The 12,906-nt window shown below is 41.1% G+C and overlaps 1 protein-coding gene across 1 annotated transcript in view; it reads right to left on the bottom strand.

The window, feature by feature from the left end:
• PRG4 (proteoglycan 4) overlaps positions 1-12,906 on the bottom strand; it is a 42,250-nt gene that overhangs the window by 784 nt on the left and 28,560 nt on the right. Inside the window, exons 8-12 of the mRNA XM_035123562.2 lie at positions 12,058-12,144; positions 11,376-11,515; positions 3,150-3,306; positions 808-1,020; positions 34-159 (exon numbers count right to left, since the gene is read on the bottom strand). Coding sequence (XP_034979453.2) covers positions 34-159; positions 808-1,020; positions 3,150-3,306; positions 11,376-11,515; positions 12,058-12,144 — 723 coding nt within the window. The remainder of the gene's footprint in view (positions 1-33; positions 160-807; positions 1,021-3,149; positions 3,307-11,375; positions 11,516-12,057; positions 12,145-12,906) is intronic.

Raw genomic sequence — 12,906 nt, 5'->3', positions numbered from 1 at the left:
GGCAGCAGTAGTGATGTTTTAGTTTCAACATACCTTTAGAAAAAGCATAGTAATCATAACCATCTGGCTTCTGATCACTTGGAACCGATATAACAGAATTCACTTCTTTTGGGAATCCTCTCCAATATGAAGCAACTTTGACCTCTGGCTGCAAGACTCCTGCAAAAGGAAAAGGAAACATTAGGAAAGAGGGGGTATCGAATCACTGGTGTTATAACCATTGGACATGTAACACATGAAACAAAGGCATAGGTTGCGGAAAATCCATCCTTTATAACAGTGATGTCCAACCAGTCGATCGCTAGCTGATTTCCGTCCCCGCCCCCTCTTTTCCTGTAGTCGCACAGGATCGCTAAACCGGAAGACAGAGTGAGCGCTGACTAGGTTTTGTTTTGATGAGCTCCACAACTCTGACATTTCCCCCTAAAAAAAAGCTCAACGACTGACCTGACCTCCTCCCCCGCCCGCCCGCCCCCCCACTGCCATATTTTTTTCTGGGAGTAGCGCACACTCTCAGGAGTTGGGCGTCCCTGCTATATAGCAGGCATAGGCAAACTCGGCCCTCCAGATGTTTTGGGACTACAATTCCCATCATCCCTGACCACTGGTCCTGTTAGCTAGGGATCATGTGAGTTGTAGGCCAAAAACACCTGAAGGGCTGAGTTTGTCTATGCCTGCTATATAGTGTTTGAAACAGCTATACTGTACTGCAGTCATGCACAGACTGCTTAATTTTTAATTCCACATGATTTAAACATCCTCACTGCTTGATTGTAGACTATTAACAGTACAAGACGGTGAACATACCAGTTGGCTGATGCCTGAACTGAACAACTGGGCGATGCTGGACTCTGACGGTTCGGAGAATTTGAGCCGGTCTTACTGAACGTTCAAAGCGCCGCCGCCTTTTCCTAATCACAGCTTTTGGTTTGTAAGCCGGATAATTCACAGTCACCACTTTCTTTTTGCTGCATTTCTTCGTTCCTCCTTGTTTGTAGGTATATTGCTGGAGGTTGCCGCCTAGATCCAGATAAGATTGTATTGGTGGAAGTATTTGAAGGCACAAGGCAAGAAACAACATCCCACTTCACTGTTACTTTCAAGTTCAGATCCCCGGCTAGGAAGGCCTGGAACTGGACCCCACAAAACTACAATTCCCAGCACCCGGGAAAGAGCTGGTGGTAAAATCTGTTCACCGGTGGGAAAGACTCCCTCAAGGAGGCAGATTCTCCTTTATTGGAGGTTTCTAAGCAGAGGTCAGGGATATTTGAGCCGTGGTTTCTGCATTGCAGAGGTTTGGACTAGCCGATGCTATGATTCTGATTCAAAACATTAGATCAATTGTAATGTTAGTATATAATAATGAATAAATTGACAGTCCAATTGTACAGTCTGCACTGACGTCACAACTGACATGTCCAAAACTCAGTAACGTATTTTTTCGTGTATAAGACTAGGTTTCTTTCCTTAAAAATAATGTCAAAAATTTGGGGGCGTCTTACACTCGGATACATCTCCCCCCATTTTCTTAAATCTGAGTCCCAAAAATAAGGGGTGTCTTATACATGGGGGCGTCTTATAGACTGAAAAATACAGTGTATTCATTTTTTAACTCCTGAACTAGTATTGCAATTTACTTAATCAGATGTTAAGGCTTTATTCTTTTTTTTGTCTTTTTCCCATTCTTTTGTTTATATTTTATACATTTATTTACATTTTGTACATTCTTTTTTTAAAAAAATAATAATTTATTTTTACAAAAGTAATAATCATAAATAAATAAGATTAAAAATGTGCATCCCACTATTCCATTATAACTATCCAGCCTCCCAAAATTTCAACACCTCTTGCGATGGTTTGACCCCTTTCAGTTTTAACAGTACAAATTCCACAAATATGCACCGTATCTCCTCAGAATCATTTATCCTGCATATTTCCCATCTTACCTTAATGGCACATGTTAATTTATCATTAATAGCTATATCCCACACCTCTTTATACCATTATTCCATTTTATATTTTGCTTGCCCCTTCCACTTCCTAGCTATCATAATTCGTGCACCTGTCAATAAATTTGTGAGCAAATCCTTCATAGCCTGTGAATCTTCCACCCCATCGTAAATTGATAATAATGCTACTTCTGGACTTCTGGTCAGTTTTAACCCAGTAATTTCTGTAATCTCCTTAAACACCCTTTGCAAAAAAAAAAAAAGTTTACATTTTGTTTTAGTTTTTACAGATTTTCAATGTTTGATATATAAAATCCATTGGGTTGTATCGCATGTTAGTCCTACACATAGCAGATCCTTTGAAAATATTAGACTCAATTAACTTGGGTCCATTAATTTGAATGGGTTTACTGTGTGTATAACGTTGTAGTATACCAACCACAAGATTTTAAAGCTTTTGATCAATTAAAGTGTCCCTTATTAATTAGGCAGCATGTAGTTTTAAAGCTACCTTTTCCTACAAGCATTTACAAGTCCGATAATAGTCTCCATCTTAGAAGAAAGTCTCCACCTACAGAATGTTTCTTCCAAGGTGGCAATCTTTGTGATATGTGCATGCATAATTTTAAAAACAATATGCTTTCCCGTCCCCTTTCAAAACTCACATTTCTCTTGTAAATTTATGTAGATGTAACTGAGAAAAAAAATGTCTTTGTTTCAGTGTATATATCATTGTAAAGTGAGCTCGGATGAGATTTCATTGCAATCTGATTTGATCTCAAAAGTCCCATAGATTTTCATGGGAGACAGAAGCAAGTTTTGTTTTGTAATCTTTTAAGATAATATTTTAGTCTTCTGTTACGTTGCTTTGACTGCGTGCTCCATATTTGACTTTCTTCATATTGTTTCATTTATGTTTTATGGCTTTAATATGCTGTAAACCGCTTTGAGATTTTTCTTAAAAATATAAAGCGGTATAGAAATATAAATAAATAAATACCAGCAATCGATCAAAGACCGCACAATGCACTGTAGCCTATTGCATATCAGAGAAATAATTTACTTTTGCGACAAATGCTCAAAATTGGTATTATTTTAATTAACCAAGCCTAAATATCCAAGGCTCTCCTTGGCCTTACATATTGGATTCTATCTGGTGTTTCTGATGTACCTGACAGGCACCCTAAATATAAATCTTACCTTTTTTGAAGAAATAAACCGTTTCTGGCCTGTTCTTGTGTTTAGCCACAGAGAGGGCACCTGTAATTTTTCCATTCAGTCCTCCAAATCCTTTTACAATTGCCTTGGGATAGCCAGAATCCATTTTATCATTGGTGAAGCGCCAGTACTGGGAATCCTGAGAATTAAAATGGCTGAAGTTATGTCCTACATTAAATGTAGACTTCATTGGGCTACCGTGCCTTAAATGTGGACATACGTTGTTGTTGCTGTTGTGGTGGGAGGGGGGCATTTAAGAGGTAATCCTTATTATCTCCACCTTTTCCTCAGCAGGAATTATTCCCAAGTTGTTTGGGGAAGGGAGAGCTTAGTACAAACGCAGAAACATTATTATTACCATCTCATCAAAAACCCTGATTTTGATCAGCTTGTAGATGACATTCAGCCTTAAACATCACACGGGTCTGAGCCAGTATTATTTAGAGATGCAGTTCTTTTTAATGTATTTCCTGTCTATTTCCCTTGTCCTGCTATTTTCTATTCCAGCCAGCATTAAGTATGTATTTTTGTTTGCGGCTTTGCATGTGTATGGCCACTAGCTGTAGTAATTCAAAATTATTCTTGGATTAGTTTTATTTTTATTTTATCGTTTTATCTTTATTCGTTTTATCTTTATTCGTTTTATCTTTATCTACAGCATGGGTAGGCAAACTAAGGCCCGGGGGCCAGATCTGGCCCAGTCGCCTTCTAAATCTGGCCCGTGGACAGTCCGGGAATCAGCGTGTTTTTACATGAGTAAAATGTGTGCTTTTATTTAAAATGCATTTCTGGGTTATTTGTGGGGCATAGGAATTCGTTCATTTCCCCCCAAAAATATAGTCTGGCCCTTCACAAGGTCAGAGGGACAGTGGACCGGCCCCCTGCTGGAAAAGTTTGCTGACTCCTGATCTACAGCAACACACCAGCAATAGCAATAAAGTAATAACAACCAAGACTTAAGAGTGTCTGGAAAAGAAGGGCCTTTTTTTCTTAACAACAACAAATAAAATAAACCTTTCTGATTTTAAATCACTTTATATCGTTTTTCCCGTTCTTTTGGAGGTGGCCGCCATTTTGTTTTGGGGAGGTCTATTGGGGACGGGTCCTCCTCATCTATGTGTGTTTTTAGTGTTGTTGTTTGTTGCAGCATCCACATATTGGTATCAAAATACCAGTTAGTACAGGCATCCCCAAACTTCGGCCCTCCAGATGTTTTGGACTACAATTCCCATCTTCCCCGACCACTGGTCCTGTTAGCTAGGGATGGGAGTTGTAGGCCAAAACATCTGGAGGGCCACAGTTTGAGGATGCCTGAATTAGTATTTCCCTATCTCCCATTTAATCCAAATTTATCCTCTTTGGGGGAAATTCAATAAATAAAATGTAGCCTCTTGCCAATTGCCCATTTGCAAATTAAGCCCCCATCTGTTTAATGTTAGGGTAGGGCCCATTTGCAGTCATGTTGATTTTCCTGGGATTTAGCCAAAAAAAAAAAATTAGTAAAAACCTGTGCCAACACTTTACTTCAAAATGAACAAATGTATCTTTAGATAGACCATGCCAATGGTCACTGGCATATGGTTAGATGGAAGGAATTAGCGTAACTTTTAAAGAAAAAAAACAAAAAACTGGTCATTTTCAATAAAACATGCAAGATTGGGCCGTCAGAATCTGACCTACTGAAGTTACTGCCAGGCTTGGCATACTTGCAATACTTCAATTTTAGGTGTGTCCGTTTTAAAAGCAAAAAAACCACTGGCAACATATATTGAGAACATAAGAAAGAAGCAGAAGATAGTGGGGGGGGGGGAAGTGATCTGGAACACAGTTAATTGTTTAGACATAAGTAAGCATACCTCATATAATATAAAAATATGATTCATTTGTTCTTAAATTTATACCCCACAAGTTGATCCAAGCAGTATAGCTACATTGTTCCTCCTGTCCACCTTTTATCTTCATAACCACCTTGCCAGGTAGGTTGGACTGAGTGGGATTTTGAAACTGGGTCCAAAACATCACACTAAATACGACATCAAACTGGCTCTCGCATTAGGCTTAAACAACAACGACAAAACCCTCTTGCTTAAGCTACACAAATAAAGTTTAGATATGCAAGGCTCTTAAAATTAACCCGGCACCACCTCTATACCGTCTAACATTTCTCCGATAAAAATAGGTGCATGCTATTCCATCATGATAATTTTACTATTTTATACCCCACACATCGTACTGGGTTGCCCCAGCCACTCTGGGCTGCTTCCAACATATTAAAAAAAAACATAATAAAGCATTAAACATTTTTTTTTAAAAAACCCCACTTCCCTATAAAGGATTGCCTTCAGACAGCTGGGGGGGGGTCAGATAACTCCGTACCCTCCAACATTTCTCCAATGAAAATGGGGACATCCTAAGGAAAAGCGGGACATTCCAGGATCAAATCAGAAACTGGGACGGCTTCTCAAAATCTGGGACATCCCTAGAAAATAGGGATACTTGGATGGTCTGCACCTCACCAAACAGAACTAGCCCAACCACCCAAACAGCTGCAAAATTTTGAGGGGTCCTCAAAAATACTGCAGGCAGCCAGATTTTGTGCCCCACTTCCTGGAAGAATATTCCTTTGACTCCAGCAGAATGTCCTGTCCTTCCCGCAAGCTTCCTTATTATATTGTGGTATAATGAACACAGATTGCTGGCATTTCAGGGGTAACTTCTGCTTCAAACGCTATATAAAATTCCAGCTGAGGAATAGGAAATATTTAATATGAGGTGTGGTGCAGTGTTTTAGTGTTTCTTGGAAACTACTCCCGTCCTTCAAGCTGTTTCCATATTAATTTTTTAAGATGTTTTTACCAGGTGCTGAACTCTGTGGTGGTTTCTCCCCCTTCTTCAGAGACATTAATGGTGTGCAGAAAAACCGGTCTGTGATTCTGGCTGAAATGTTGTTACATTTATAAATGAAGCTCGCTTAAGGTAATAAGTCACGTCAGACTAAAAAGTCATAAAATAAGTCATGTCAGACTAATCTGATCTCATTTTTTGACAGAATTACAAGCCTGGTAGATGAAGGGAATGCTGTGGTTATAGCCTATCTTGATTTCAGCAAGGCCTTTGACAAGGTGCCCCATGATATTCTTGTAAAGAAGCTGGTAAAATGTGGGGCTAGACAATGCTACCATTCAGTGGATTTGTAACTGGCTGGCTGACCGAACCCAAAGAGTGCTCATCAATGGCTCCTCTTCATCCTGGAGAGTAGTGACTAGTGGGGTGCCACAGGGTTCTGTCTTGGGCCCAGTCTTATTCAACATCTTCATCAATGACTTGGATGATGGGCTTGAGGGCATCCTGAGCAAGTTTGCAGATGACACCAAATTGGGAGGGGTCGCTAATACTCCAGAGGAAAGAATCACACTTCAGAATGACCTTAACAGATTAGACAAGTGGGCCAAAGCAAACAAGATGAATTTTAACAAGGAGAAATGTAAAGTACTACACTTGGGCAAAAAAAAATGAAAGGCACAAATACAGGATGGGAGACACCTGGCTTGAGAGCAGTACATGTGAAAAGGATCTAGGAGTCCTGGTAGACCACAAACTTGACATGAGTCAACAGTGTGATGCAGCAGCTAAAAAGGCCAATGCAATTCTGGGCTGCATCAATAGGAGTATAGCGTCTAGATCAAGGGAAGTAGTAGTACCACTGTATTCTGCTCTGGTCAGACCTCACCTGGAGTACTGTGTCTAGTTCTGGGCACCACAGTTCAAGAAGGATACTGACAAGCTGGAACGTGTCCAGAGGAGGGCAACCAAAATGGTCAAAGGCCTGGAAACAATGCCTTATGAGGAACGGCTTAGGGAGCTGGGTATGTTTAGCCTGGAGAAGAGAAGGTTAAGGGGTGATATGATAGCCATGTTCAAATATATAAAAGGATGTCATATAGAGGAGGGTGAAAAGTTGTTTTCTGCTGCTCCAGAGAAGCAGACACGGAGCAATGGATTCAAACTACAAGAAAGAAGATTCCACCCAAACATTAGGAAGAACTTCCTGACAGTAAGAGCTGTTCGACAGTGGAATTTGTTGCCAAGAAGTGTGGTGAAGTCTCCTTCTTTGGAGGTCTTTAAGCAGAGGCTTGACAGACATATGTCAAGAATGCTTTGATGGTGTTTCCTGCTTGGCAGGGGGTTGGACTGGATGGCCCTTGTGGTCTCTCCCAACTCTATGATTCTATGATTCTAAGGCTGCAATGTTTAATGGATCAGCCAGTTCAAAAAACCTGGTCAGGTGACTGACTAGAATAGTGTTGCCAATTAGTCAGGCACCACTTTAAAAATGTCAGGTGTGTTATACATATTCATTAAAAAAAAACTGCATGGCTTAGGCACCATCTTAAAAGAGATGTGAGAGAAAGGGGAGGATGCCATTTCTAAGCTGGCCGGCTGTGTGACACATATCTGCACCAACTGAAAACAAGAGGAAAATATGCCATTCTTCAAAACTGTCATATGTGGGGGGGGGGGGACTTAAAACATGTTGCCGAGTTTTCACAAAATAGACCAGAGGCCACATTCCATCCAGCAGAGTTTTTACTTGTGCTTAAGGCAAATGAGCATCATGGTCACAAATCCGAATACATTCAGGATTGGCACAGTCCATAAAAAATCCAGTTGCAGCACTTACAAAAACTTGCAAATTTATGAGACTAAAACCTTAACACTAAGCATACTATGTGCAGAACGGAGATAGGAAGATAAAGTAAAACCCAGGCTCCTTCTGGGCTATATTTATAGTCAGCATGACCTTAATTGGAAGGAGGTAAGAGAACCAGTTCAAATCAAATGTACAGTGGTACCTGGGTTTAAGAACAGTCCGGTTTAAGAACGATTTGGTTTCCAAACTCTGCAAAACCGGAAATAGCGTCTTGGTTTGAGAACTTTACCTCAGACTAAGAAAGGAATCCGAACGGTGGAAGGGCAGCGGTGGCGGGAGGCCCCATTAGGGAAAGCGCACCTCGATTTAAGAACGGTTTTGGTTTAAGAATGGATTTCCGGAACAGATTAAGTTCATAAACCGAGGTACCAGTGTACTCAGAAATAACCCAAACAATCATGACCCTTCTGCCTGCCTCTCTCACACAGAGAAGCTTCTAGAATCCTCTTGAATTAATCAGAATAGGAATAATCTCTATACAGCAGATCAATACTTTCTGCACTAAGAAATGCAAACTGACACACACACACACACACCATGATCTGCAAAACACTTATAGGAGAAAAAAACATTGCATTTACATCTTCCTTCTACAAGAATAAACCCTGGCCTTTTGTTGCAAGACCTGCAATTTATCAGTAGTAAAACAACATTCCCTGATGCTTCTGTGAGTAGCAGAAAGACACCCTGACTCCCAGAACAAACAACTCAACCTTCTTAAGCATGACCTTAATTGGAAGGAGAACCAATTCAAAACACCTGTACTCAGAAATAACCCAAACCATCATGACCCTTCTCTATATATGTTTGAACTGGTTCTTTCAAAGAACCTTAGTGTCGAACAACACAAAGTGAGCTACCTAAAGGTTCTGCTTAGTAAGAACAGAGGTCCTACCTACTCCCACTTTTTGGGAAGTGTTCCTTTAAAGGTGGAAGCTGGCTCAGCTGGTAGTAATTGACACTGGTTATTTAATGCAATGCCTGTGCCAGGTGTTCCTGGGGAGTAAGCAAGTTGGGTAAGCTGGTCAGAAGCTGCCTTTGTGGGGCTTAAGCTGAATGCTTGGTGGTGTTTCCCCATTTCCTGAGGTAAATTTCAGGAGGAGCTGACTCCTGTTTTGCATAACTAGATGTAGAAGGAAGGTGTACATGCAATGTGTTTTTTCTATAAGTGTTTTGCAGACCAATATTTCCTGCAACTAACAAATGGGGGAAGTGTCAGCTTGCATTTCTTAGTGCATAAAGTATTGAGCTGATGTATAGAGATTATTCCTATTCCTATTCTGGAAGCTTCTCTGTGTGAGAGAGCCAGGCCGAAGGCTCATGTTTGTTTGGGTTATTTTTCTGAGTACATTTGATTTGAACTGTTTCTCTTACCCCCTTCCAATTAAGGTCATGCTGACTATAAAAATAGGCCAGAAGGAGCCTGGGTTTTACTTTCTCTCTATCTCTGTTCTGTACATAGTATGCTTAGTGTTAAGGTTTTAGTCTCATAAATTAAGTTTCTGTAAGTGCTGCAACTGGATTTTTTTATGGAGTCTGCCAATCCTGAGTGTATTTGGATTTGTGACCATGATGCTCATTTGCCTCCAGCACAAGCAAAAGCTCTACTGTTGGTAAAATATTGCCTCTGGTCTATTTTTTGAGAACTCTGCAACTTGTTTTAAGGTTTTCCTCCACATGTATGACAAAAACCTCTTCCCAATTTATGCCAATGTAATTGATTAAAAATCAGATATTAAGATTTATTTAGCTGACTGACAGCTTTGCTTGTGGTCATTAACTTTCCCACTCCTCATTGCGCTTAAAGGCGAATACAGCATATGCTTCCTATATTTGCTGCTTCCTAAAGTCCTTCTGGACATTCTCTATTTCATGGGTGAGATTCAACTTCATACCAACAAATTCGGTCTGCACAATTAAAGTGAAATCGCCACTCTTGAGCAACAAAGCCGTTTCCCAAAATATCTACAGTGGCACCTTGGTTTGCATACATCTTGGTTTGCATATGTTTTGGATTACAAACACGTCAAACCCAGAAGTGTGTGTCCTGGTTTGCAACCTTTTTTTGGATTACAACCCATTTTTTTTTTTTTTTGATTGCGAACAAAAATTTTTTGGAGGCCCCATTGGCGAAAGCGCGCTGTGGGTTACAACCTGTTTTGGTTTACAAACGGACCTATGGAACGGATTATGGTTGTAAACCAAGGTACCACTGTATCCAGTATTTTAAAAACTGGGCAGTGTACAAGAAGGAAAGTTTGAGAGAGCTATTGCTTGATACAATTTCGTATCACCTCCCCACAAACAAGTGAGAATGAAGGCTCGGTGAACAACAGACTTGCATAGGCACCCTGAAAACTTTGTGCAAACCAATCAGGATAAATTATAAATAAACAGGTCACTTGGAAACACTTTTGTACCAGTGGCCTCAATCTAACACAGTGGGAACATAACCCTGAGCCTATTTCCCCAGAAATAAGTCTCATTATGTTTAGTTGGGCTTACTCCTAGGTAAGGGACCCAGGTGGCGCTGTGGTTAAACCACTGAGCCTAGGGCTTGCTGATCAGAAGGTCGGCGGTTTGAATCCCTGTGGCGGGGTGAGCTCCTGTTGCTTGGTCCCAGCTCCTGCCAACCTAGCAGTTCGAAAGCACATCCAAGTGCAAGTAGATAAATAGGAACCGCTATAGCGGGAAGGTAAACGGCGTTTCCATGTGCTGCTCTGGTTTGCCAGAAGCGGCTTTGTCATGCTGGCCACATGACCTGGAAGCTGTACGCGGGCTCCCTCGGCCAATAATGCGAGATGAGCGCGCAACCCCAGAGTCGGTCATGACTGGACCTAATGGTCAGGGGTCCCTTTACCTTTACTCCTAGGTAACAGTGGAATGAATTACAGCCTTAGGCGTGCTTAACTCCACTAAGATTGTTGGATTGTATCCTAGCTCAGGTCTAGAATTCCTGCCTGGCCATGAAAGTATTTCAAGCCAGAAAATGACAGCTATTATGCGGTGATGAAATAATGGTGGTTGGGAGAGGACGAACCCTGCTCCCTGATATGGTAGTGCTAGTTTTCTGTGAGGGTGGAATTAATCATTTTGTTTTATTCTTGTTTAGGGAAACATTTGATCATGTGAGTCCTGCCTACAGCCTGAAGTTGTACAGCCCAGACACAAGTTAAGTGCCTCAGCAAAAAGCACAAAATTCTTTCTTGCATCTGACTGAAACCGCCACAGAAATAAAACTTCACAGATTCTACAAAACGCATCCATCCGTACAAAGAATAGTTCGGACAACAACCAACAATCAAGATTGAATTAACCGGTGCATGGTAAGTAAGGATACAAGCAATGCAGAGAGTGACATTTTATGGTTGCAAAATTCAGGTTATGTTTGTTCATTTGTTTAGTTTTCGTGTGACATTGATGATCTCCTGGTTATAATCGCCGCCTACAAATGTCAGTGTTCTGACATGCACACTGGAGGAATTCATGTGACCCACCTTAAAAAAGAAGGTTTTGCCATCACAGTTGCATCTAGAGAAGACTGTGTCGATGGGAGAGGGGATACCCCACACCTCTGTGATTTTACGGGGGCAAGGTGATGGTGGACTCGTTCCATTCAGCAACCAGTAGTAATGACCTGCAAAATAAAGCAGAGGTTGAAGGGGTGGAGAAAGGGGAATGTAGCTTCTCTGTAGTACTCAACCTTCTCAATACAGGGGTACTTGCTAGAAGGAGCAAGAGTGGTGCCCTGGCGCATCAATTTGTGGAATCCTGTACATGTTGTTTTGGGTGGTTTGAAGAACGGTGGTAGCTATTTTCTGCAAAAGGCAAGTGTTCTTTGGCCATTGAAACGTAATTTTCCCAGTCCAGTGAGAGAGATGACTCTATGGAAGTAGGCTTCTTAGATGTACATCTCCCTTGGCAGTTCCATGCTTTTTTAAGTACCATTGTACTGGCTGTGTCTTTTTAAGGGGGCGGGGCAGGTTGTGTATTTTTGATGTGGGTGAGGTTGGGGATACTTGTCCACCAGGAACCATCAGTCATTTGTGTGTATGCGTTAGTTGAAAGCACATTCATCTGAACTGGGACTGATATGTACATAACAATATGTTCTGCAATTTTGTCATATTTTTTGTAAAAAAAAAAAAAACCATTAAGCTCACCAGTCTGCTTACTCACCTCTGAATACAGCCAGTGATCCATTTTGTAAAGGGACTATCCCATCTGCCGGCTTCCGGTTGCATAAGTTCATCTCTTGAGGTACATCTGGTACAAAATAAGTCATTTTAATTTTACAATTCCAAGTTTTATATCATGAAGGATCCTCTGCTAAAAAAGGTTAATCCTAAATGCTTTAGTTTATGATAACAATATTCCCTGGGCATTAACCCTAAGACTTGTTCCAAGGACATAATTCTCACAAAGATAAATGCCAGATTAACTGTAGTCCTTGCTAATTGACTTTGAGCACTCCTCTCCAAAATATTTGCACTGACCAGTTCTAGAAGGTTCTCAAGGATCCAGTGATTTGCTCTCCAATCAGACCATACACACTCATGGAAAACAAGCTCTATGAGGAAAAGGTTGAAGCAATTGGGCATTTTTATCCTGGAGGAGAGGAGCAGGGAACAAAAGGCAGGACTGGGTCTAACAGGCTAAAGTTTACAGGAGGGTAGATTTCAGTTGTCATGAGGAGAAACTACTTGCCAGTAAGAACAGTTTGACAATCAAACACATTACTTATCAGGGTGATGGGCTCGCCTTTGCTAGAGGTCTTCAAGCAAAGGCTAATCAGAGAATCTGTTGAAGATGCTCTAGCCCTGAATTTCCTGCACAGAGCAGGGGGTTGGACAAGGTTCAATGTTTTCGAACTTGGGAAACAAGGTTCAATGTTTCCAAACCTCCTAGAACTGGTCAGTGCAAACTTGGGTCTCCACCTGTTTTTTTGGACTACAACTCCCATCATCCCTAGCTAGCATGACCAGTGGTCAGGGATGGTGGGAATTGTAGTCCAAAAACAGCTGGGGA

This window comes from Zootoca vivipara, chromosome 7 (assembly GCF_963506605.1).
Source record: "Zootoca vivipara chromosome 7, rZooViv1.1, whole genome shotgun sequence".
Lineage (NCBI taxonomy): Eukaryota > Metazoa > Chordata > Lepidosauria > Squamata > Lacertidae > Zootoca > Zootoca vivipara.
This window is presented reverse-complemented; position numbering and strand designations above follow the sequence as displayed.